Source organism: Empidonax traillii, unplaced genomic scaffold (genome assembly GCF_003031625.1).
Source record: "Empidonax traillii isolate 1590-97213 ecotype Southwest subspecies unplaced genomic scaffold, ASM303162v1 scaffold474:size1423191, whole genome shotgun sequence".
Classification (NCBI taxonomy): Eukaryota; Metazoa; Chordata; class Aves; order Passeriformes; family Tyrannidae; genus Empidonax; species Empidonax traillii.
Genome location: NW_020955667.1, coordinates 650,152 through 676,996, shown reverse-complemented (window position 1 = coordinate 676,996; position 26,845 = coordinate 650,152). Strand labels below are relative to the sequence as shown.

General features: G+C 42.4%; 2 protein-coding genes across 4 annotated transcripts; one reads left to right on the top strand and one right to left on the bottom strand.

Moving 5' to 3' along the window:
- Positions 1–450: 450 nt before the first annotated feature.
- On the bottom strand, positions 451–25,960 carry SELE (selectin E). 3 transcript variants are annotated; one of them, XM_027895899.1, is made up of 18 exons: positions 24,522–25,421; positions 22,092–22,173; positions 19,185–19,290; positions 11,211–11,323; positions 8,038–8,199; positions 7,680–7,758; positions 6,935–7,321; positions 6,381–6,488; positions 6,081–6,266; positions 5,282–5,467; positions 4,995–5,174; positions 4,249–4,434; positions 3,962–4,141; positions 3,506–3,691; positions 2,508–2,615; positions 2,009–2,030; positions 1,828–1,899; positions 451–1,465 (listed from the first exon to the last, which is right to left on the bottom strand). In XM_027895899.1, the coding sequence occupies exons 6-17, from the start codon at positions 7,714–7,716 to the stop codon at positions 1,842–1,844; spliced, it is 1,824 nt and encodes a 607-aa protein (XP_027751700.1). In that variant the 5' UTR covers positions 7,717–7,758; positions 8,038–8,199; positions 11,211–11,323; positions 19,185–19,290; positions 22,092–22,173; positions 24,522–25,421; the 3' UTR covers positions 451–1,465; positions 1,828–1,841. The 3 variants fall into 3 exon arrangements, with proteins under 3 accessions (XP_027751700.1, XP_027751701.1, XP_027751702.1); XM_027895900.1 differs by lacking the exons at positions 11,211–11,323; positions 19,185–19,290; positions 24,522–25,421 and adding an exon at positions 25,862–25,960; XM_027895901.1 differs by lacking the exons at positions 11,211–11,323; positions 22,092–22,173; positions 24,522–25,421 and having other exon boundaries at positions 19,185–19,211.
- Positions 20,602–24,072, top strand: LOC114063561 (14 kDa phosphohistidine phosphatase-like). The gene is made up of 3 exons (XM_027895906.1): positions 20,602–20,775; positions 21,249–21,373; positions 23,733–24,072. The coding sequence occupies exons 1-3, from the start codon at positions 20,613–20,615 to the stop codon at positions 23,823–23,825; spliced, it is 381 nt and encodes a 126-aa protein (XP_027751707.1). The 5' UTR covers positions 20,602–20,612; the 3' UTR covers positions 23,826–24,072.
- Positions 25,961–26,845: the final 885 nt, after the last annotated feature.

Genomic DNA, 26,845 nt, shown 5'->3' with positions numbered 1-26,845 from the left:
AGCCCATGACCCCCACACTCAGCCAACTTCCCAGCAGAAAGGGCTGCAAAAACCTGCGTGGGCTGAGGGATTGTACTGTTACCTCTATGAGATCACCTACTTGTTTCTCCTGCTCTCCTCTGCCTCCTGAACATGCCTCTCAGAGCTCACTGCTGGTCCAGACAACAGCTTCATGGCACACACTGCTGGCCTTTCTTCCTTTCAGGGCTGAGGATGCTGGTTTGGGATCCAAGCTCTGGCTGTGCTAGTTCCAGGCATTCAGCTCCATCTGCTGGCTGCTCTGTCCTTGACCACTATGGAAACACGGAAAGCTCCATAAGGAACAGCCCCACCTTTATCCAGTCTTCTCCCAACCCTCACATTCTGCTGTTGAAGCCACAGTCACGCCGCTCACCCAAATCACTTATATGATGCACATTTCCAAAAAGGGAACATTACATTGAAAATATTTTATTAAATAATGTTACAAACAGGACAATACATACCAGAATTAAATCAGAGATTTTTAATTTATAATCATAACTTAAACATAATTTAAGAAAGACTTTCTAGACATACAAATCTCAGGCTTCCATTTTATTTGTAAATAGTACACAGGCAGGAAATCCATACAAACACCTACAAATTATTTTGAAATTACTTGGGCCAAGATCAATGGCCACAGACTGACTTACTCAAGAACAAGTATTTTACATTACAGTTAACAGCACAGAAATATCCTCAGTAAAAGTTAAGAATTAAATACATATGTATATACATGTATTACAGTGCATAATCCCACAGGGATGAGATAATTTCAGATCTACCAGCTGCCTTTAGAAACCAGAGTACCTTGTATTATAAGCACTATGGTTCCTAGTGCTATTACAAAAAGAACCAGAAATAAAAAACAGAGGGTTTAAAGTCCCCCAGTTTTTTGGGATACGCAGCAGGAACCCAAATAATTGCCCATATCAGTACAGGCACATTTATTGACTCGGACATCTCCTTAAACTGACTTCCACAAACCAGGATCAGTAGTTTCAAAGCCATTCAATTTTTCATCCTGATTATTCTGTTTCTGCCAGCATAACCCATATGACTCCAGAGAAGACACCTCCAGCAGTGTAGTAAGTGATGTGAAATAATGCATGTCTTCACTTCACCTCGGTACCTTTGAGTAGAGCAGAGGAGGAACCAGCCTCCTCTTTAGGCAGCAGTGCACTCTTTGCTCACCATCTGGACAGGAGATGGCAAACTCCCAGTTATCATAACTAACATGACTGAATGTAGACAGTATTTTGCCAGAAGGCCAGAGTTTTACTCTCTGCTTGTCTTCAGTGGAAATACCCGACAGCTTGAGCTCAGAATTTCTGAGCAAACACACAAGGTCTTTTGTATTGCAAGAGGTAAAAACATCTGGACAGCTGCTGATTTGCATGCAGCTTCATTTTCCAGAAATCTGAGACAAAGGTGGCTTCAATTCCTGCGGAGAGAATAAAATTCCTCCATAAATCAGAAAACTGGCATAGATTTGTATTTGCTCTCATTTCAGAGGAATTTTGTATGCAGCAGGTAGCAAAAAAACTGCACAAAAATGTTCCTAATACTATATGCAGCTGGACAGAACCCCAAGCACAATCATCCTTAAGGAGCTGAATAACTATTTCTAATGCAATAAATCTATCAGTCAGTCTTGTTAGGAACGTGCATGCAATGCCAAGATGCATGTTAGGTACCCCAAAGCACATACTGCTGTTTCAGCAATGGTATAGCAATTAGCAGCTCTGATTGCTAGTGTGATAAACAGGAAGAGAATTTGGGAGTGCAGCCTCTTCATGCACTTACCTGAAACTCCTGAGTTAGACATTCTGGCCAGCACTTTGGAAAATACCCTCAGTGGCTGTTTCATGCTGGTTACTGTGAAATAGAGAATGAAAAGTACTTTAATGACAACAGATTTATATCAAGTGGATTTTAGCAAAGTGATGGCACTGTTTTTCATGCAGCTTTTTGAGACACAACTTACCTGAAAGGAATAAATTTCTTTGCTGCAAGAAGAACAAGAAAAGGTATTAGATTTCAAGACAAAAGCCCCTCATGCAAACATTTTCTTCTACTAAAGAATTCTGAGTATCTCAAAAAATGTCATTATCTATCAATAAATCTCACAGGCAGTTATTAATGTGTCATTAGCCCCATCTCAAATTCTCATTCACTTTCCCTGGAAGCAGTTACCAATAAATAAAGTGCTGCTTTTTTTTCATCTAATTCTTCTTTTCTAAACATTTGGTTTTGACTATTTTTTCCACTTTTTTAGATGTTCATCCAAAAGCCAGACATGGCACATTTGGGTCCTTGAAAATAAATTTGGAACTTGTCGAAGCACGGGAATTAACACTTTTCCAAAAAGCAAGGTATGGGGCTTTGGAGGTTTGGGTTTTTTTTTTTTTTTTTTATTTCTTTTTCTCCACTGAAAACTTCACAGGAAGGTAAATAGAACCAGTGGCCCCAGATCAAGTGCCCACCTTTTCTCCGGAAGCGTTTTGCCAGCCAAAGGAGGAAGGACGCGGTGGACAGCAGGGAGGCAGAGGTGGCTGCTATGCCCACAGAGACGTAGCTGACCAGTTCAGGAGCTGAAGGGATGGAAAGGTTTCAGTGAGATCAAGAGGCCAGCGTGGTATTTGAAGCCCTCTCTACTTCTTCCCTTTCCCTGTGCTCTCCGAGAGGAACCAGAAACAGACATATCCTCTGCATGAAGCAAAAAGCTGCACACTGAAAATTAACCCACCCATTGACAAAGCAACGGCAAGGCGACAAGCTGCCTTCACCAGGGTCTGTCTAACCTCCAGCTTCAGGTGGCAATTTGTGTTCATGTTTTATTTTTCATGTTTCAGTTCATATTTTAACTCTCTGTGTGCTGTCTTCTTCTTTGACCAATAGTGTTGAGATAATGAAATTATTCAAGGACCTAAATTCTGCTCAATATAAGTGGAGTTGAGGTTTTAGGACCTCAAGCAAAAGCATTTCAGGCAGGCTCAAGGTGTTCTCACTGAGGACAGTACAGAGCTCTCACTTCCTTGAATGAGAAGGCAAGGCTGAGCCTCCTGTCCTTTGAAACTGCAGCCTGACAGAAAAGCTCTGTGAGGAGTTCATCCAAGAAACTATCACACCAAATTAAAAAACCTATAAACTTTTCCACGGAGAAACAGATGAATGCAGAGTTTCCCACAAGGTTCTGTTTCTCTAGAAAAGCTTCTGCCTTTATTCATATGAAAAAAGCTCAACGCGAGAAATATTTTAATGAAGAAACAAACAAAATAACCTGAAATCAGGTTGCAGCTTTTGTTTTCTGAATAAGAAATCAACATTTTTCACCAAGATCTTTTAGTATTTTTCTCCTCCTCTATTTTTTTCTATTCATAAACTTCACCAGATGTTCTAGCTCACTGGTTGGTATTACCACCACCAGCCCTCCCCACCTCATCTGACTAGAAACCTCTCCGTGGTTAGTCAGGTAAAATACCTTCACATGTGGGCAGGCTGGCACTCCAGGTTCCTGAGTGACCACACTCCAGAACATGAGAGCCATTGAGACTCCATCCTTCAAGACAGCTGAAGTGGCAGGAGGTGTTGTAGGTGAACAGCCCAGCGCCGTGTGAGCAATCCATAAAGCCTTTCTCAGGAGCGCTCAGTGGTTCACACTGTACAACTGAAACACAGAAACAAATGGTTAAGAGTCATTAAGGAATTTCCTGTCTTTGGCACTGTTGTTCGCACTAGCAGATGTACAGTTTATTTTTAAATTCATTTGAGTTTGGGATGGGAGCAGCTCACAGAGCCAGGAGCAGGTATTTCCAAGGCAGGGCAACTCACATGGGAGCATAATTTGGTCTGGAGCGAGGACCACAAAGGAATATGGATTTCAATGTGTTCCCCAAATGACCAGAAAAATGCCATTTGCCAACCCAGTAAGTCTTACCTTTGCATTTTGGCGCTGGCTCTGACCACTGTCCCTGTGCTGTGCACTCAGTGCTGGATGGCCCTTCCAGAATGTAGCCCTCATGGCAGTGGAACTCACAGCGTGAGCCATAGGTGAGATCTGCACGATCACAGGTCACAGAGCCTTCTTCTGGCCACCTTACAGCCTCACACCTCACAGCTGCAACACAAGGATATCAACAGAAATCAGCACAGAGGCCTCAGGAAGACCACCTGCCAGTGCTGAGAGCCCTGAGTGCTCAGGAGAGCAGGGGTGAGGAAAGGTACCTGCACAGGATGGCTGCTGCCTGTCCCAGGCCCCAGAAGACCCACACTGCAGGGTGGCTGGTCCTGTCAGGGTGAAGCCTTCCTCACAGCTGAACTCGCAGACAGTGCCCCAGGTGAGCTCCTCAGAGGGAAGGGAGCAGTTCACAGCACCATGGGCAGGCATTTCCAAGGCAGGACAGGTCACAGCTGAAAGGCACAACAGACAGCACAGAGCTTAATTTGGAGTAGGTAAAGATAAACACTCTCCTGAGAGCTGGCAAGAGCACATGCCCTGCTTGGAGCTGTCCCCTACAGAGCCACAGTACCTCCCCTTCACACCTGGTGGTGTCTCAGTGATTTCAGCATGTTACACAGTGCAGCCAGAGCCCCCAGACATGCACCTAAAGCACACAAGCTATCCTGGGAATGGCTCCAGATTATACTCTACAGTGGATTGCATAAACAGACACTGGCTCCCACTTGGGGTTTAGGGAAGAAAGAGCTCCTGCCAGAACACTCCACTCCAAAAGACTGTTATCCTGTGTACTGGGGACACCGCTCCCAAGTGCTGTTTGTCTCCCTGCACTGCTGTTTCCTCATTAATTCAAGAGGGGAAGTCACCCTGCCTTTAGACCTGCTTATGAAAAGTGCTCTAGACATGCTGGGATGAATGTTACTCCTTGCCTACACTTGAATGAGGAGGTCTCTTCAGATTCCTTGATCTACTCTAAGCCTTAACTGATGGTTTCCAATCCAGTAAGTCTTACCTTTGCATTTTGGCGCTGGCTCTGACCACTGTCCCTGTGCCGTGCACTCAGTGCTGGACGGCCCTTCCAGAACGTAGCCCTCATGGCAGTGGAACTCACAGCGTGAGCCATAGGTGAGATCTGCACGATCACAGGTCACAGAGCCTTCTTCTGGCCACGGTACAGCCTCACACCTCACAGCTGCAACACAAGGATATCAACAGAAATCAGCACAGAGGCCTCAGGAAAACCACCTGCCAGTGCTGAGAGCCCTGAGTGCTCAGGGGAGCAGGGGTGAGGAAAGGTACCTGCACAGGATGGCTGCTGCCTGTCCCAGGCCCCAGAAGACCCACACTGCAGGGTGGCTGGTCCTGTCAGGGTGAAGCCTTCCTCACAGCTGAACTCGCAGACAGTGCCCCAGGTGAGCTCCTCAGAGGGAAGGGAGCAGTTCACAGCACCGTGGGCAGGCATTTCCAAGGCAGGACAGGTCACAGCTGAAGAGCACAAGAGACAGCACAGAGCTTAGCTTGAAACAAATCATAATTTTTTTTTCTTTTCTGAAACTTAGCAACATACCCACTAAACATGAGCAACTTTAGAAAAGGGATCAACTATGCTGCCATTTCAGAGAACAGATAGGAGGGGCAAGGTCTCAAAATGGAAAACTGATTTTTAAGGCAAGACTGTAAATTCATTTGCAGCTCATAACAGTAATCTATTTACAATCCAAAATCCATTTTAATTCCTGTTTTGATTCTTGTTTGATGCTTTTATTTGCTTCAAACTGTAGCTTATTCTAAGCTAAGCACCTCAAAAAACAATTCCTACAGTCAGGAGCAACTAGCCTGTTATGAGCAGTCTCACAGGTAGGTCATCTCCATTCCCTGTTCCCACCTAAGAGTAGAAAAGTCTTTTCCTACAAGCAAACCTAAGCCAGGGCCAAAACATTCATCTTGCCCATTTCATCTCTTCAGGAACAGACCCGTGTACTGAACAAAAGAGCACCCACACCATGTAATTAGTTACAAAGGAATTGGCCAGTCTTCAATTTGTACCTACTGACAGAGCAAGGAGTTTACAGAGCTGTGTAAAATGCAGAGAGCTCACCTTTGCATGCTGCAAGGGGGGCAGACCAGACCCCAGAGGAGGTGCAGTGTACAGATTGCAGTGCAGTCAGTTCGTAGCCTTCCTCACACTGAACTGTGCAGGACGAGTTGTAGCTGAAGTTGCCCAAAGGATGGTTGCACTCGAGGCTCCCGTGATCAGGTTCCTTTAGTGGGTCACAACTCTCAACTTCAAAGAAGCACAGGAAGGTGCACAGTCAGGGTCACGAGCAGCTAAATCAACAAGCCAAAATGAACACCAGCCAGCATGAGCTGGTCAAGCAGCAGGATGAAATAATCTTACCAAACTCGCATTCGGGGCCATAGAACCCAGGGTTACAATGGCAGGTGTGGCTGTTAATGGTCTCTATACATTCTCCACGGCCACTGCAGAGAGATGGGTTGCAAGAAGCTGAAAAAAATATACAGCAAATTATAAAAGAATCAACAATGGCCACTAAGGAAACATGGCTGGCAATTTGTTTATCTTTCTGACACTAAACAAGCCCTCTGTATAGCAAAAGAAAATCAGAGGGTTTGGTACTTAAGATTATCCTGTCTTTTCACAGAAGGGATTCTGAAATCCACACTTTAGACAGATTAGTTCACAGTGAAAGGACTCTACTGGCTGGAAACTCCCCAGACCACTTGTTCTCAGGTAGATATTAGCAATATTAAAAATGCAAAAGGAAAAATGAATCTAAGTATTAGAAAAAGGACAATCTCCACCCTGTGAGCAAGCATAAGTGTACAGGTGCTTACAGGGTCGGGTGGCTAACATGTCAGATTAAACAACTCATCCCACCCACCATCTCATCTCCACAGGGACACACTAGAACGACCTTTATCACAACATACCTGTGTAGCACAAGGCGACCTTCTTTTTCTCACACTGTTCATCATTCCATTTGCCATCATCCTTCCCTCTTTTGATGTAGATTTCCACGCAGTCCTCGTTGTTCCCTTTGCCATTTGGCTCACCTGAAGCCCAGTTTCTTGCTTCTTCTGTCAGTTCTTTGTTAGTTCCAACCCAGGTCCACACATCATTAATTTTTCTGATTCCAATCCAGTAGTAACCCGGGTTATAGGGCAAGAATTTATTGAGATGGTTGATTTCCTCCTTATTCTGAATAGCAACCATGTTAGTATACCTCTTTTTGCACCACTCCTCTGCTTCCCTGTAGGTCATGTTTCTGTCTGAATAATGGTATGTCCAACCATTCACCCCCTGCAGCACTGTAAGTCCTAGAATGAAAAGAGGTCCAAAAGTTGGTGTCTGACTTTTACCGCAGTTACTTTATAAATAATCAACTGGCAAGTTTCAAACCCAGCAAGTCAGCTCCAAGTATAGGGACTTCAGCCTGTGAAACTATGCCTGGCCACACAAAGCTTTGGGACTTCACAGCAGGCTGGAGGAGCCAAGTATGGATTTGCCAGGCAAGCAGGGAAACGTGCCATTGCAGCTAGAGGTGCTTCTGTGGGAACCCAGGCTCAGGTTAGTTAGGGCAGGTTCAAAAATTCTGTTTAACGCTGAGCTCAAACAGAACAGTCACATTATTATTACCATCCAAATAGTTTTCTACACAGGGAAATGCACACTCACCATAAGTAAGAAGAGATAGGAACCACAAGCAAACCATGTTTGAGCGTTTTCTCTTCTCTATCTTTTAAAGCAGGTGGCTCTGAGAGATCAAAGAAACACATTTGTAAAGAACAAACACTGACCTGTTACAATTCAGTATAAAATCTGCCTAAGCAGTTTTTTCTACATGCTTTGAAACAATTATTCTAAAAAACTTAAATAAAATTTCCAATTTTTAGGAAATTATTCATTTTAAAACAGTTCTTAGCATCAAGATATCTTTAAAAAGTGAACAGCTTTAAAGAACACAGAATTGCAGCTGTCCAGCTGTCTTTTAGCTGAGCAGGCAAACAGAACAGCACAGTGCATTTCTACTCACAGGCTGTAGCTGCAGTGTCCCCGGGGCAGAAGTTCCTCTGTAATATTTCTCAGTGGCTTCTTTCTGTGGCTCAGCTGATGAACTCAGACTCGAAGATCAAGTTCAGCTCCAAGTGCCTGGACTCTGTAATCCCATGCCTTTTATTCTCTCCAGTAGCCGCTCCTCCACGAGACAGGAAAGACGTTTGGGGAAAAAAAAAACTTGGAAAATCCCAGGATCTGGCCCTCCCTCCCACTAGAACGGATGTCTTTTCTCCTGACAAATCAACCCTCCAGGAAAGACACCCCGCGCTGACAAACTGCCAAGCGCCACGCGTTACATGCTCTTACTGACAGAAACACACAATTCCAGGATATCAAGGAGGAGGAAGACAATTCGAGTTGGCTGCATGAATGAGCAGATTCCAGTCTTTCCCCTGGCACAATGTTTTGCACCAAGGAGGTGCCAGTTCTTCCGGTATCTCAGTAGGAAAGGCACCGACGCTCAAAGCCGGTTAACTGAGTTTGAGTAAAAGGTGAGCTGCAGCACTGGGCAAGCCCTTCCTTGTGGACAGCTCGCTGTGCAGAGCTCCCATCTGTGGGGAGGTTTGCCAGCCCCAGGACTGTTAATCCTCTTCTACAGTCCTGCTCACAGTACAGGTTCATCAGTCACTTGTAGCAGCCAAGCTTGGAATGTGGATTTCACTTGGGCTGTGTGCTCCAGATCTCAGTAGAGTTCCAATTCCTGAACAGGTGCACGTAATATTTCAGGTGGACAAGGCAAGACACTGAATTCATGCACATTTATTGTGTTTACACTGATTAATTACACTGCTGCATAAAGCTTCACCGTTATGGATGAGGTTTAATGAGGTTCAACAGGCAAAGGACTCAACAAGGGTTGTCAGCTCTAGGAGGGCACAGGGCAGCACCCACTTCACATCTGTAAAGAATAGTTATAGTTTATACAGTGCATGCTGGAGCTTTTATTTTGGAGCCTCAGCCTCTTCTTACAAAATAAACAACAGTGACTCATGAATTCCTTGCTAACATCTCAACTGGGACCAATTCCCAGTTTTTCCACCCCCCCCAAAAAAAAAAAAAATTGTCACCTTACCACATCTTAATAGATCTCTGCCCATCAAAGGAATCCACCTCTAAAAGAGAGCATAGAATAAAGAGTATATTCCAAAACAGCCTCAGTTACTAACAAAATATGACAGTTAACTGGAAATTGCAAAAAAAACCAAAAAAGATCTAGAAAGCAAGTCAAAGCTTGTTACTGAAGAGTGTGAGGATTAAAACCAACATACTGCGTATTTGTAGGGAGAGGAACACTTCCTAGCAGGTGTGAACTAGCAAAGCTAGAAACACAAACTGGCCATCAGAAACCCAGGAAAGTCGAGGTTAGCTCTTGGCTGGCCTGGGCCAGCCTTGCTTAGAAGAATCAGACTTCCAGAGGCTTCCAGGTAAGATCAGGTTAGGGCTGATCTATCTTTAGCCTCTGCTGTAAATTGGGAATGAAAACACTCCCTGTTTGCCAACCTTTCTCTGTTAGGATGGTTTACCACCTGAAGAACACAGACAGGAGCTGGGGCTTTTAAAGCACCTGTACAGTACCTTGTGCAGCAGGCCATAATTTCCCAGGGGTTCTGTAAACATTACTGTAACACAGACCAATGTTAATGAGTTGATAGGGCAGGCTTTTTTTATTTTCTAAAACACTGATCAGCTGTTATCACTATAGACATTATAGAAAAAAAATTACAGACAACTCCAGAACGGTTCTTACCCTCTCAGGAGCCAGAAAACCCTACACTTTTTTCCCTGGATATTCCCTTTCCCAAATCATTTAATGAGCTTCCTACTGGTAAGTGCTCATCCTTGTCATGGCAGAAGCTCTGAAGCCGAGCGGGAAAACTTTTGCAGAATTGCTTTGTCAGTGGAATCTCCGGAGGAAGGAAGAGAGTATTTCAGAATTTACAATAGTCTTCCTTCACGTGGGCTGTCTGAGACCTCCTGTCTGCAGCAGATAAAGACACCCCCCCCCCCCCAAAAAAAAATAACAAAACACCAAAGCCTAAAAGCAATATGCTTGTAAAAATTCCAGGCTAAAAAAAGACTGACTCTTTTTGTTGGCAGTATTCCCTCGTACACTGACATGGGGCTCTTTCTGGTTTTTCCCAGGGAATTCTGCCATTCACCGATTGCATTTTTATTTCCTTGTAATATCATGGAAGATGAACACATCCAAAATTTTCAAAGGGGAAAAAAACCCCAAAAAAGCCTGAAAAGCATTTTCCAAAGCACAACAAAGGTTAAAACCTCTTTAATAAAGGGCAAAAGCACTTAAAATTTCAACCCTGTTGTTCAGGAAGACGGATTCCTCCAAGCTAAACCTCATATTGGAAATATGGCATAAGTTACATATGTATTTCAGGAAAAATACCTGTGGTACAGTTCCTTAGGTTGAACTGTAGATAATCGAGCTAGCAATGCCATGCAGCCTGCCCCTTAGCTGCTTTCCATGTCACTGATTTATTCTCTTCTCACAGTTATTTCACATTCATGCTTTTTTCCTCTTTTGCCAATTGATTTGGGAACATAAGAGCCTCATTTCTGGTGCTGCACAGAGCTGGGTGAAGTTGCCCACTCTCCTCTTATACTACATGGGCAAGGACACAGTTTCTTAATACAGAAAAAATAGGAGACTCTAAGCTTCAGGTAAATTTTTAGAAATGTTGTACACTTCTTTTTCTTATACACTCCGGGCTTTCATTTTAACAAGTAAAAGCCCAGCTTTTGACAAGTGAATGGGAATATTCCATATCACCTCTTTTCCCTTAAAAACAGAGGTGCTTCACAAGGATTATCTAACAGCAACTGATTTTCTAGTTGGAGGGTTTACTTATCAGGCCACTATGAGATAGAGAGGGTAAGAAAAAGCTACATAAACATATTAGGAGTAAAAACAACAAACCCCAGTGGGGCCTGCTGTATAAAGGACAGCAATGGACAGAGGACACGTCAAATGGCATTTCTTTTATACAGAGAAAAGCTGACAGATCCTCACTGCAAAATGTTTTGCGCCGGGAAAAGAGAACAGGTCAGAGTAGGAAAGACTGGAGTGAAGACTCTTTCTTTTAGTTCCAGGCAATCAAGATACTGTTTAAGGATCCAAACCCCAGTAATTACCTTTGGGAGGATGGGAAAAGGTGTCAGAGGGCTGGCAAAAAGCAAATATTGCCTTTCTGTGTCTAGGAAAGGAAGATCAAGGTAATTAGAAGCCGGGTCTTCCACGTGAGCTCCTAGAAAAATACCAGAATAACACTGAAAAAATGTTAAAGAAAACAACTGAAAAATCAGCAGCCAGCTGCTAAGCTGTTCAGAACAGCTGACACTCATAGAGTTGATCTCTTCCTGGCAGATCAATCAAGTTTGTGGCCTAGGCTGAGTCAGGAACAAAGAAACAATACTGCCCCACGGTCTGTTATAATTAAGACTTTTAATAATGTCCCAGGAGACATTCCTATGAGGAAACAAGTGAAACAATGCTTAGTTGAAATCACCATAAAATGAGCATATAAGACATGGAATCACTACTCAAAGGGCAGGTTTTCAAAGTTTTTCACTCTCTGTCCAAGGGAACTATTTTATTGCCACCCCACTGTAGAAAAGGGTGATGGAGGAAAGAAATCTTTACCATCTTCTAAAACCTAGAAGTTATTCCCGAGTACTTAGGAGGCATGAGATCAATAACGTTTTATGTCCACTTGGTGCATAACAAGTAGTGGTGGCTTGATTTGTAGTGGCAAAGTTTTAAAGGAAAATTTTCCAAAGAAACCATGAAATGCTAAAACAGGAGTTTTGTAAAGCCTACCTTTCTGTTGGAAATTTTTAAGTCTTGGTTCGAGAAACATTTTTCAGTAACTTTATCAGTAGCTTATGAAAATTCAATGCAGTGCAAAATTATTTTACATTATCCAAAGTTTTCTGTTGAACTTGCAGATCAATCAAAAATTCAAGACAGATACAGAATATGGTGGGATCTCAGATAAGCAGAATATGTAGATGTCTATTTGTACATATAAAAAAAGATAGAGATTCATTTACTATGTCTTCAGAAAAGACTTTTTCTTCACCTACATGGTAAGATTACATCTGCATTTACATATTTCACAGTCTTCCTTTTTAAAACTGTTAATGATGCTGTTATGTCAGCAGACAAAAACCAGAGCATTAAGTACCTCTGAGTAATCCAGTTCCATCTCTCTCCTAGAAGGTAAATTCCTAAATTAAAACACTTGATAACTATTTATATCAAAATGCTTTGTATAATGGGCATTTATCCCATGGCCAAGAGCTGTAGGGCCACTTGAAATTTTGAAGTAATGGAAAAGTCTCCAGCTTCACCCACAGTGACGCTCACTAGAAGAGGGAAAATAAGAGCTTTAGCCAGCCTTGAGGGGAAAAGGAGTTCTGGTGCCAGTAGGGAGGGTGTTTCCTGTTTGGAGAGGAGCTTTCAGCGCTAATTCATCAGAAAATTCAGAGACAAAGGTTTAAGGCACAAGTTTTCCCCGAGGTCTAGATAGGAAGCAAAGATAATTTCCAAAAACACTCTCATCCCTTCTTAGCCTCCGTGTCTCATTAAGTGTGAATAAGGTGGGCAGTGCAACTGCTACCCAGGCGCTGGAATTTTGCAAGGCTGCCTGAGACAGTCTCCACTCTGTCTGGAACCCCAGGAGCCAGAAAATCTCACCTCCCCTTCTTATTTCGGGAACTCTGCTGTGACTCATAGAGCTCAATTTCCCCTGAACGGGCAGAAATACCCACTGAAGAATCCAGCCTGAGGCCAGGGATCACTCTCACTGAGCCAGCTGGGATTCAGAGCACTGGAACATGAAAGAGAGCAAAGGAGCAGAGGAAACAACAACTCACACCTTGAGTTAAGATAAAAGCAGGGCTGGCCTTAACATCACACACTGGCTGTCCACGGGTGCAGGTGGAGGTGATCCCATGCAGAACTTGGTTATTTCTAATTCCAGTGTTGGAAATCATGGCAGAGAAGGTCTTGCTACCCTTCATGCACACAGGAAAGAATGAGTATATCACACAAGCATTGACCCAGCACCGAGGATTGTAGTGCCCGGCTCTGTTCCACAGCCCCACACTCTCGGCAGGTGAGACGTCCCACAAGTGGCACTGATGGGAATGCTGGCTCTGAGGAACAGAACAATTACAGCTTTTGGCAAGTGAGAGGAGCATGGGCAAGTATTAGGATTAGGAGATTAGGTAGGTGGTTGGTACTGTAAAAAAAGTCATCATGAGATATGTTTTTTGTTTTGCAGATTCTCTGCATATCTTCTGCCTTGCTCTGTTCCCAAAAAACACTGTTTTGACTTAGAGACCATGTGAACTGTGGGCAGCACTGGAGTGCTGACACGACCTTCCATTCTCCATTTGTAGTATTATGAGGGAGACACTACAAGAAAGGATGAAGAGGCAGTAGTTTCCCTTCTTTCCTAATACTCCTCACCATTAGTTTACAAATTCCAAGCTTCAGGTCTGTTCTCTTCTGGGATTAAGTCAGCTCCAGGAACATAATTTTTATACATCAGTGGACACAGTATTTAACATGTTTGAGTCCATAACTAAAGCAGCATTCAACAACAATGTTTTGGTCATTAAATCCAGAATTTTTAATTTCAATATTATGACTTGTCAGATTTCTCAGTAAGTGTTCAGCCCAAACTGCCCACTCCCTAGAGCTGTACTCTAAGGAGGGAATGTCTACTAAGCAAGCTTCAGCAAAGGACAGTCAGATACATTAGTCCTTAATTTTTTTACTGGGAAAGAAGTAGTAAACAAACTCTCCAAGTGTTACCTGCAGCAGATCACAAACTAGAGAGCCTCCTTTTTTGAAAGACCTAAAAGTTTTGGGTCATGTATCTAAAAGGTGTTTCAGTGATACTGAGCTCTGTATTTCAAGCCAAGCCCCACAGATTATCGTCTCTGTCTGATGCCACCTATAAAACCAAGCAGCAGAAAGGTCCATCACCAAAACTACTGGAATTCTGTGGAATGAGATCTCAGTGACTTGGTATCTGAAATCTTCAAGGCAGAAGACCAAAGTACAAGGAACAACTGCACAGGACTGAGAAGTAAAACCCCACTCAGGAACAGCTGGCAAAGGCACATGATTCACACTGCTCCTGATTTTTCACAGAACAGAAGCTCTTGAATTGAGTACTCTTTCAGGAGGACTTTTAGCCACCCCACCACAAGTTTGCCACAACCACGAATTATTAAAAGAAAGACATTTATTTCTATCAGCTGGATATGTAATTACTTTTTAGGACAGGCGTGTTTAACACAAGGTTATTAGTGGAGAGTACTTCAATTGCTGCAGATAGTTGTTTCAAGAACAAAGGCATCATCACTAACATTGAAAGCAATGGTGTTAAATTGCTAAATATTATCATTTCCCAGACAAAAAAAAAAAAAAACACAAAAAACCATCAACAAAAAACAGCAACATAAGGCTTTTTAAAGTTCCAGTTAACTGGTGTAAAGATAATTAGGACTTTCCTTATTTCCTGGGGCATGAAAACAATACTTTAACTTCCCCAGTGAACATTTTGCTCTTAGAATACAATACTTTTAGATTTCTTGACTCATCAGGAAGAATGAGTGTCACCTGCCCTGAAACTGCTGCACTTCCACATTTGAGCTTAAAAAGCAATCCACAAACAAAGTCAGTTTTCTAAAATGCTGAGCATGTACCCCACCCTACATTAATACCCCATTAGTAACCCTTCACCTAAAGGCTTGTCAAGCACTGGCTGCCCAGGGAACTGGTGCAGTCACCATCCCTGGAGATATTTAGGTGCTTAGGGACATGGTTTAGTGGTGGACTTGGTAGTGTTAAGTTTATGGTTGGACTCTGATCCTAAAAGCCTTTTCCAAACTAAATGATTGATTCTGTATTTATCCTTCCTGGTGCATATTAGTTGGGGATTTTCTCCCCTCTCATTTACGAATAGACATTTGCTCATCTTTTGTAGCAACACATAATAACAAACAATAGCAGAGCTTGGTTATTTTAGATGACAGAAGTAATAATAAGCTAAGATAACTTTCCTAATAGGTTTGGGGATCAGCAGGAAGGGAAGGAATTGCCACTTATCATCTATAAAATAATTCTGGGCCTGCATGCAACCTTCTTATTTAAAGCAGTTAGGAGTTCAGGTTATTTGTACTTCTAAGCAACAAATAAATACAAATAAAATACAGAGGGGAAGCTACCCTACTGCCAAAATAAAATGAAAGATCCAGATTGTGTATACTTAAAGATAAGTAAATTAGCAGTGCTGTTGCTCTGTACCTTCTAGAGTCCAAGACAGACAAAGATTTACCTAAAGGTTAAGTCAAAGGACATAACTTCAGTTTATGTCCAGAATTCTGCAGGTGAGTCTTCACACCATTACATTCCGTATTCCTTCATTCTGACTTTTTTCCTTAGGAACTGCAGTCCCAACAAAGGAAGGACGTGGCTCCCCTCCAGGCTGAGCACCTCCAGCCCTAAAACCACCGTCCAAACTACCCTCATACCTCTAATCCATGAGTGCACACACGTGAGTTTACCTCGCAGAACAGCAGCTGCGAGGCCCTTCTAGTCAGGATGTCACAAATCCCACACAAATGAACTCTGATCAATTAAACAACTCATTCACACAGTTTGTCTCTGCAGACCACAGGGTAACAGCTGGGACTCAGGAATCATCACCTGCACACGGCTTCCATCACGCCCCCAGCATATGGTGCCAGGCACGGACAGGGAGAGCAGGGAAGGACAACCAAAGGACAGCAGAGCCCTGGAAACAAACCCAGCGGGCTGGTTTCACTGAACAGGGGGATTCAAGGCAGGAGCACTCTTTCAGTACTTCAAAGACTGACAATCCTGTGACAGGCAGGTGATATTCATGGTTATCTGGAAGGAGAACCAGGAGAATGACACCCCTTGGTAGCAAACTCCAGGCTTTTCAAAGGGTGCAGACATTCCAAGAAGTGCCCTCTGGAGAAATGCTTTTCCAGGTGCCCATTTTTAAACCTAGGGAAGAGGGAGCAGCTAGGAAGGCTCAGAAAGGATGCAACAGGCTCCAAAAAGTAAACAAGTTTTCTGTATGTAAAGGGATAAGGTTGGTACAAAAAACCCCAAAGGGATACGAACCATCTGCAAATACAGACCACAAATTAGCAGATGTTTCTAATCAGCAGAGCAATGAGGTTGTAAAACTGCCTTCTATGAGGAGCAGAACAATAGGCTTGGTTTTCATCAGATCTTGTTCAGGTTCTGAAAGGGATCCTAGGAGAGCATTATTCATCAAAACAAGGTATGGGAGGCCCAGAAGAGGCTCTTTATGCTCCAGCATGCCAGAGGTTGGCTTGGATTCCTAACCTTCAGTGCACAAACCAAGCCTCTGGCTCCTGGACTGACTATATACATGCACAGATCCCAAAGACGGTAATACTAAGGCAGATAATGTTATTATCCTGCATTTGTTCCGGCTTCTTCGCTAATCTGAGGAGCTGCTAATCAACAGCTGTTGAAGAAAAATCTTTATTCAAATCCTATTAAATTGTGTGAGCCAAGCAGCAAAGCAGACCTGTGGTCTTTGATGTCCATGATAGTTACAACTTACAACAGTGTGTTTCACTTGCACCAGTGTATTAGGCATTCTTCTGCTCCACTCCAGGGTGTGATCCCACTCGGGGATAAAAAAAAAAAAATTTGCAAAGTACAGCTGAACGTTGACCCTCATTTTATTGTCTCTCTCGTGTGAATGTTACATGTGATGGAAATCCCCTACTTCAAAATTCTTTCCTTAATTTTTTCCTGTAATACAACCAGGAGCCAAATATATCCCTACGTCTTGTGCACTGCTGTCAAGGAGCTTAATAAAGGGAAAAATTTATACAGCTGGAGTTCAGTGTGATTGCTTCCCTTTTCCTGACTCTGGGAATCTGGATTGGCTGAATGGTTTTAGAGAAACCCGTGTTAAGCTTCACTGCAGCACAACATATATTTAACACGTTTGCACAGTAATGTTCTTTTTCTAATCACTTGCCATTCAGAGGTTAAATATCAAAATAAATATCAGGATGTTTTGACATCAGGGTACTCCTATTTGCCTATTCTCAAACGAAATGCTACATTTGACCTTGAACTGCAATCCAGCTTGTTTCTTTTAAGATGTCCTACAAATTCACCGGTGTAGTGTCTGGGCACTGAAAGCGAACAAGAAATAGCAGATCTGAGACCCACACAGTAAACTGATCCTGCATTTTGGCAGGATAAGCCCATCAGATCTGAACTCTGAAGGTGACTTCTGTGACCTGAACTTGCCCAATTACAGCTGGCTTTGGTATCTCCATATGCAGCAGCAGAACAGCCTCACCTTCTCTTCCCCATCCTTCATTTCAATGCAAATTAATAAAATAAGTGACAGCTGGCAATAATTAATTATAATTTCTCAATAATTCCACTCAAGACCAAATTAGCTTTTAACTACAGATCAGAACTACAGAACTACAAATGCCATCATAAGAGCTACCCCATTTGGGCTTTCAACCCAGGCTTTTGCAGGGATCTTTTCTGTTACTGGGTTACTCAGCAGGGAAGCCAATGGGTGTTTTCTTTATAACCATCAGTTACTGCACAATCAACTTTTCCCTAAAGTTGTTTCTGTAAAGTTCCTTTAAAAGAAATACAAAAATCACAGCCTTAATGCCACCACAAAGCCCAGCCGAAATGCAGTTGAGTGTGACAAGAATGTCTTCGTCCCCATCAGCAGTTTCCATCACCCAAACATTTTGCCCAATACACATTCTCTCAGCAGGCACTCCCACTGTCTCAGTCCTCCACCTATTTTCATCACACCTGTTTGTAACATCGACAGTAGCTGAGTTGACCTCAGTTAACAAATTCAAGAGAAATCATTAAACAGAAAGAGCGTGGTCACCCTCTCATAAGGGGTACAGTGGAGAACACAAGGCTATAACCTGCTTTATCCCTCTCGAGACACTCAGGAAGTACTTACAGTAGGTACCAGGACATCACGTACCTTGACAACAATGAACTGGAGTAGCTACCATAGTTACACCCAGTTATCAGACAATGCCACGCGAGCCACAGGTTTTACTGCTTCTTTTTTATCTCTCTGATTCCTGGAATAAGTAGAAAAGTCTGACCAGGTTCAGATGCACCAGCTCAACCACTATCTTGGCTGACACTCACCAAATTCAGCCTGACAACTGTTTTGTTCCACCAACAGTTTAATCCACTGCAACACACATTGCCATATTGTTGCGACCCAAGCCAGTGGAAAGAGAGGTGACTTTTCCAAGGTCATACGAATTAAAACAATCTGATAGGAAGGACATAAACAGAGAAATTTTAGTCATTTGGGCCAGCACAAATCCTGCAAACCATAATGCCATTATCTCTATTTGTAACAGAGAAGAAGCAAAAAATTCTGGCAATGCTGACCCTTATGATTTGCCTACTCAAGAAAAATATCCACTATCTTATCTTATCATCGCATCAGTTCACTGTTACCCAACTTGTTTACAATACTTTTACTCAGAACAATGGGTTTTAGGACACCGCTGTTAAAAGACAAGATGTCTCTTGGCCAAATAAATAAAAACCCCCTTAATTTTTCAGAAAATAGTGCCAAACTCACAGTTAGTATGAGTAAGTCCACGACAAAAGGAAAGTCCCTCCATGCAGCTTTGTTGGAAACAGGCTGTCTCTGGTTTAAGACCCCTGTTGCCCCACACCATCCTCTTTGTACCCTCGAGGCCCACAGTGACGCACTAACAATTCCCACTAACCGCAGGGAATTTTCGCCTAAAAGCCAACAGGAAACTCCTATACCTCAGTGTGGAATGGGAAACTGCTTTTGGGTAAGGTGGACACTTGGGAAGATTAAAGCATTAAAGGAAACAGGACAAAGCTCTGCTTTGACTATTGTTAAGTCACCAACTTATTTACTCAGACTCATGTCAGGTGAAGCCCAGTGCCTGTTCTCCTTGTTGAGGGCAAATTCCTTTCCAATTTAGCTTCTGTCTAAGGTATGTCACAAGTATTTCCTTTGCCATCCTTACCATTGTTGTTTGTTGCTAGCCCCTTCCGTGCCTCATAACTGAAATGGGGCAATAAAGTTTTCCACAGCCACGCAAAAAACTTCTAAGCTTGAGGAAATGAAGCATTCTATTCCAGTTAAAAATAAAGGGGCAGAGTTATTCAAACAAGCAACCTTCGTAATGCTTTCTTAATAAAAGATAAATAGGAACATGAGATATCAGGCAAGATTGGCAAACAAAATAATTGAGGAATAAGCTGTGTACACAGAAACAATCCAAACAAAAATAGACCTCCTAGGTTACTTGAAAAAAACTTGAAGGATTAATTCTACAGCCTAATTTACTACTGGACAAAGCAAGCTCAAACAGCCACCCCAGCTCTGTAAGGCTCTCTAAGAAGTGTGATCCTAAAGGAGACCTCACCCAGGCACAGATTTTATCACTTTCCCTGACTACCCTGGAAATCCCAAACAGCTGAGACAGGAGGGTTGATTTCTACTTTAAGGCCTTTACACCTCTTCATCCCCTAAAATTTAGCAAACAAGGATTTAGCTTCCTGGGGCTCTGCTCGTTTTCCTCCCAGCGGTGCTGCTGCTCTGTGCACAGACAAGGTAACTAACAACAGTCTCTGAAACAACAAAATACTGGACGTTTTTATTAGGGATTGTTTTGGCCGATACAGGAGTTTAGTAAACAACTCTAATTGTAAAGTAACAAGTCTCAAACTAAAGTCTAACCCCAAATTTATATTTGTCTTTATAGTATCTCTAAATGTGTATTTAGATGAGGCATACTCTTCCTCTGTTTTACCGATGCTTTTAATTAATTGCACCTTAATTTATATAGTATGCTGTCTGCATTCAAGTATTATTAGTTTTAGATTTTAAAACTATTATGGGTGGAGAAATCCACGTCAACAATAATGTACTAATTGTATATATGAAAAGAATGAAATAGTTCAGTTAGAAGTGACCTATACTATAGTATTTAAAGAAGGAGTTATGTTGGAACTCGTTTGTGGAGATATTCTGAAAGCCTTATAAAGTAGCTCCTTACAATACAAGACTATGCTCAGCATAGAAATAATTGTATGGAAATATTTTTTTTCATTCAGTAAACATTATAGGTTTAGTCTCAGTGAACAGGTGACAAGGGGAACGGTTTTAAATGAAAGAGAGTAGGTTTAGATTAAATATTGGGAAGAAACTCCTCCCTGTGAGGGTGGGGAGGCCCCGGAACAGGCTGCCCAGAGAAGCCGTGGCTGCCCCATCCCTGGAATGTTCAAGACCGGGTTGGAAAGGGCTTGGAGCAACCTGGGACAGTGTTAGGTCCTCTAAGGGGTGACTAAGCCAAGAGTGATCTATCTGTAGGTCCGCTGCCTCTCAGCTGCCACCGCCCCGTAATTTGCTCGCTGGGCTCTCTGAGGGCCTCCCGCAGCCCCCCCCGCCCATGGCGCCCGCCCCGCCCCGCGCAGGCCCCGCCATGGCGGCCGTGCGGGACGTGGAGATCGACCCCGAGGGCACCTTCAAGTACATCCTGGTGCGGCTGCAGCGCCCGGGCGGCGGGGACCAGCGGGACATCGTCCGCGGCACCGGGGCGGCCGAGTTCCACAGTGCGTGGCAGCCCGCGGCGGGAGGGGCGGGCGGGCAGCGGGGCCCCCCTCACCGGCCCCGGCGGGGCTGAGGCGGAGCGGGAGCCGCCGTCCCGAGCAGCTCAGAAAGCCCCCGTTTTCCCTTTTCTACGTCCCTCGTGTGACATGAAAACTGGGCCCGTTTTCCCTTTTCTACGTCCCTCGTGTGACGTGAAAACTGGGCTCGTTTTCCCCTTTCTGCGTCCCTCGTGGGACATGAAAACTGGGTCCGATCTCTCTGTCAGGTGCCATTCCCAAACCCGCTTTAGGAGAACGAGACGGCGCTAACTTAAGTAAAAATCTAAAATAACGAAACTTAACTACAGCTTTTCTATACCTGCGAAGAGAAATATCCCCCTCTTGTAGGTGGCGAAAGCTGGAGGAAAATGAGTGGAAAATAGAGTACCTGATGCCTAGTGCGTATTCTAATGGCTCTCACCGTTCTTCTTGTGCAGATCATATATTTGAAAAAGTGAATCCTGAGATGGAAAAGCTGGGATATGAGTGCAAGTGCCTTGGAGGAGGGAAAATTGATCACAATAGCAAGGACAAGAAAATAAGGGTATTTGGGCTCTCTACAGTAAGTGCATTGTGAATTCCTTTAAATCCTTTTGTTTCCTGATATTCTGGGATTTTTATAGTATGGTGGCTTTTGGCAATTTTCGTCACAGTGTAAACATTAACTGGAAAACCTGCCTGGCTCACTTGTGAGATAGATTAGAAAAACAATAGTTTTAGGGTGGGAGACAAAAAAAATAAAGTTGGTTGTTACTCAGCATTAGGTTCAGTTATAATTGAGACCAAAAATGAAAGTAGACATCTCCTGATTCAGTCTTTCCATCTTACTGCTAGAGCAGGAATGACCCATTTGTAGCTACAGGGACCTGATCCAGTGACTGTGTGATCTTTATTTGCCAACAAAAATGTTGGTTGGTAGTGACCAGCTAAATCATGTCTGTTAGTCTGTGTGCTGGGTGAGAAGAGCAGACCCAGTTTAGGTGTGAATTTTCAGCAGGTGAAGATGCACTAATGCATTTTGTGGAATAAAAATAGCATTTTAGTTACTTCTTACATTTCCCTGTATATTCAGTTTCTTTAGGAAGGACTCAATAAGTGGTGAGGATTTCTCTTATGTAGGGAAATGCTTCTGGTGTTGCTAAGTGATGAAGCATAGCTGCTTCTGTAGCAATAACTGTAAGTGAAGAGTCTAGGCTTTTAAATTAGACAAGAAGGAAAACAGTTCTATTAAGTTCCTTTAGTTTTCTGTAGTAAGTGATGGTTACTTTGAATACGCTTACCTTAGATGAGCAGTGAAGGTTGGGCCTTGAATGTATCAAGTGTTTGTTAGCGATGCTTTTGTTCCACGATGACTCTTGCCACCTGAATTCATAAGAAAAAAAAACCTCGTTAGGATTTGTGTGGGGTGGGAAGGCAGTGCTTATTCTGTTAAATTCCTGGAATTTTAAGTCCCTCACCACAGCTGTGTTTTTAGGTGAGATTTCACATCCATATTGCTGAGCTCCAAACTGGTGTTAAAGGCAGTGGTCAACTCTTGTCTTTGTTGTCTATGCAAAATACCTTGTTTGTCTGCTTTGGGTACCTTGATGCTTACAGAGGAGCGTGATGTAAAAGCAGAGTTTTATTGCCATGAGGGCTTCTGTCAGGCAGAGACCTGGAGGGCCAGTTGACCTCAGTTACAGGTCAGAAGTTAATATATTAATTACATTGGTTTAATGCTTCTCTTGACTGGGAAGTTTGTTGTCAGATTCTAAAACAGAACTAGCCTGGTGCTTTATGGAAATCAGAGAAACAGTCATTGACTTCTTTTGAAGTAGATGCTGCGTTGCTGTTTGCAAGGCTGGATGGGGTCTTTAAAGTGCTTGCCAATGTAAGAGTGATCTGTAGCTCTTGCTTTACAACTGGCATGACTACATTATTTGGTATTTCTTAAAGTGTGACTTCTACAACACATCAATTTTAACCTGTGTAATTTAAATGCAGTTTATTTAAGCTGTTCCTCTTGGGGCTGAGTCAGTGATGAATAAGAGTACATGTTCTGTGTGATAATGCAGTCTTAACTTAGAAGAATGGAAAAAAAATAGCTCAAGTGTTGTATGAAATATTACTGGAAAAAGAAAGTAACCCATAGATCACAGGCTTTAATCAGTACATTGCACTGTTGTGCAGTAAAGGCTTTCTCACAGGGGGAAAAACTGCAGTTCTGTTATAAGAAATCAAGATAACACGTTCAGTCATGTAAGAAAGTAATGGAAAGGCAAATTCTACCACAACTGTTTCAAATTTCAGTGGAAGCAACACTGAGCAGTGATTTAAATGAGGGTTAAAAATCACATGGGTTATCTGACCTTGCCTTAGTTTGGAGTCGCAGTGGCATAAGAGCACAGATACTTAAAACTAAGCCATTATGAGCTGAGGCAAGATTGCAAATAAATAAAACATGAAGACTGGCTTCTTTAGTGGCTAGAAGAATACTCAAATGTTTGCACATGTGGTGGCTTATTCCCTTTTCCTTCAGCTGAGCCAAAACAGATGTTTGTGTGCCCATACGTTAAAGTGGGTCAGTGCAATCTCTGTGGTTTAGAAGAGCATTCAGTAAATATGGTGGCTGAGGGGTTTGGAACAGTTTAAAATAAGCTTTCCAAAGGAGAAATTATGTGAAAAACGTATCCTCTCACTTCAGGATTGCTTGACCCCATCTCATTTATTTTCTAGAACTTGAATTAGGGGAGGGGGGGGAGTTGGAGAGTACAATAGAAAAATAGAATAATGCAAGAATAATTCTTTTAGAACCTGCATTTGATTGGTATGTGAATAACCTGAAGTTATCAAATCACAACCGGATTATTTGTGAAGACAAGAACTGGATGGTTCTGAAGACTTACTGTACATGTCCAATAAGCATTTGTTCTGTCTTGCAGGGCTATGGGAAAGCAGATCACTCAGTGACTGTAGAGATACTGAAGAAAGTCTATACAGACTATGAAATTACGTGGTCAGATGACAAGAAATAAACTGTGAACACAATCAGCAGTTCAAAACGGGTAACTGTGAGCTGTACTTTGATTATAAATAAAAGTTCAATGTGTCTATATATGTAGGCATAAATCTGGAGTAACTGGACTCTGCTGTAATTTATAATACTGTCAGTAATCCCCAGAGATACTTTGTTTTTCAAGCCTTTGTGCAGGATATGTAGTTCTAAGCCTTTTTCCTCTCCTTTTGATGTGCTGTCTAATTAAACACTTCCACATCATCTGACCTCCAGTTTGTTTTCATCCAGTCCTGTCTCACTGATAAATTGTAGGATACATCAGGATTTTGCCATCAGCTTAAAACACCACAGGACCAAACCTGTTCTCTGGGCTTTTGAGCACAGGTTTTTTTTCAGTTTCCTTTAGTTTTTTATTACTTCTTAGGCTTTTCATCACATCCACATTTACAAAAATTGGTGTGGAGGGTGGGGTTTGGCTGTTATGGTTCTTCACCAATGATCTAAACCTTTGATTTACTCCATGGTTTTGAAAATCCACTATTTGTGTTCCATAAAAGTCATGATCAACGTCTCTGGTGTTCCTGTAAGATCCTTCCCTATAACAGACTGATGGCAATGTCAGATTCTGCCAGTGCTCCTTTCATTGACTTCCCTGTATCACTCTTATTCCCCATTAGAATAGTCATGCTCCTAAACAGTGTGTGAATTAACTCACCTGCTTCCCGTTGTGGCAGGATGTTGCCCTTTATTTGTTTTGAAATGACTTGCTACAAATTTCACTTCTTTGTTGTTTCCTGCCAGTTTTCCTTTAATTCCTTTGTGGATTTCATGGTTTAATTGTTGACTTGCAAGAGGTATTTGTGTATAAATTCTAGTTCTTCTCTTTGCTGTGGTTTCTACTGCACTTATCCACCAGTATCTGGTGGTATAGAGTAGCTTTTTCTTTTCAATGTGCATGTGACTTGGAGTAAAAACTATGAAATTTGAGGGGCTTTAGTCCAGTTTCTATCAAAATAAAATCCTGCTGTTACTGCCTTGTTACACTAGTTATCCATCTCATGTCGCCTTTCTCTTTTGGTTGGGCAGAGAGGAATTTCCAGTTCTCACCCTCAAACCTTTCAGTCCATTCCTCATTAGAAGAGTTCCAGGTATCTCCATCCCAATAATCACGTGGAGCAGGATCTCTTAAACCTGGTGCTGCACCACTTCAAATGCCATAATGACTGCAGGCTTGATTTGACTTCAGATTCTGATTTCAGAACATGATTAAATGTCTGTGTGCCTCCTAATCAAGAATAGCATATGGGTCAGTAATTTGCAAATTGGGCACTTCCCGCTTCCATTCTCATGGGGTTTTTTCCCCCACCAGGCTCTAGTAAAATAACTAATTGCCAGTATACAAACCTGGTTTTTAAATAGCCTCGTTTCCCAAAACCAGCAAATAGTCTTTAAAGGGAAATCATCAGTTAAGGATAGTACCTGTTAAAATAAACAAGCTTTTTAATTTAGTTTCCTGAGGTATTTAATGAGTGATTTTAATCTTTCTCTCCACAACACTTACGGGAAAGACCTAATTTAGACCGGATTTCTTATTGTAATGGCTTGTTCAAAACGTGAGGGGGAAAAAAAGCTGGTGCTTTATGTTGAAACACCAACAGAACAACCAGCTTACAGAACTAAGTGTTGAATCCTGCTTCTTCTCAGCATGTATCTACTGAATTTAAAGACCAGAATTCATTTGGAATCACAGAAATCCCAATGCTAATTTTGCTGACCTCACCCGAGAAAAACATCCTTCATTATTTCCCATCTGTAATTCTGAAATAGGAACTTAATGATCCTGTGTGGGGTTACCTGTTTTGCAGGTGTGCAGTCACTGAGGTTATGGCTCTAGCAGTCTTCTGCTGCAGCCCTTAAACATCTGATGCTGTGTTTGCACAAACACAGAGTTATGTTTGAGCAAGATACTGAGTAAGCAGTATTTAAACTTAAGACAGCAAGTTTGATCATGGGATATTGTCAAGAAGAAACATTGTAGTAGAAGATTGTGAGTACCTTCTTCCTTTATTCATCAAAAAATACCTGAGGTTCTTGTTCTTAACCATATTCTTTGTCATGGTGGTCAGCATTTCTTATTATTTCAGGTCTGGTTCTCTGACACAGCACCAGACCTAGCACGTGTAGAACAACCTATTCAGTCCCTGTGTGCAAGCCATGATTTGTCTTTGTCAAAACTGAGGTTTGAAAAATAGCAAATTAGTTTGTTTCCAGCTTCCCTGTTTTACCAAAAAAGAAAAAAAGGTCTTAACAGTAATTTCTTGATCTGCCAAAGCTAAAGCTTTTGTTCCTCAGTCTGTGGTCAGCAGTTATCTGTTGTCAATAAGTTTCAGAGTCAATGCAGAAAAATTCCAAAGCACAATGACAGTCATGGTACAACTGACTGCATTTTCCCTCCCTCTCCTCTCCTCTGAAAGGCCAGAGTCAGTAGTTTCCAAAGGACTGCTTTAAAATAGTCTGACACAACCGCAGTTAAGGTTCTTCTCTAAAGTACAGGAAATCCTCTATCACTCTGTCTTAATAGCAACAGGGTCAAAATAGGAATCTTGAGGCTGATGTTCACAGCCTTCAGTGATGGGAACTTTTACGCAATAATTAAAGTGATTTAGGTTGCTGCTGTAATAAGTTTTTCCATCCCCTCAGACTGCTGTCTCTTCTCCCCTACATTGAGTATCTCTGCATCCAGTTTACTGCACTGCTTGACTGTCTCTATTTTCCTGTCTCTTTTTTTTTTTATATTTCTTGAAGGACTCCCAATAAAACAGTGCATGATGAGAAGCAGTAGCCTTGATCTACATGTTAGAGCTGTGGAATGGCTTTTTTGTCTGTTTTTTGTTAAGACAAAAAATGCAATGGATTTTTTTTTTTTTAATTGCTGGTGACACTGAGCACTCAGGATGAGGCTTTGTTATTTCTTTGGGTTTGTTTGCGTTTTTGGTAAGGCAATTTCTTCAGCACCATCACTGTCTTCAGCCTAGGAAA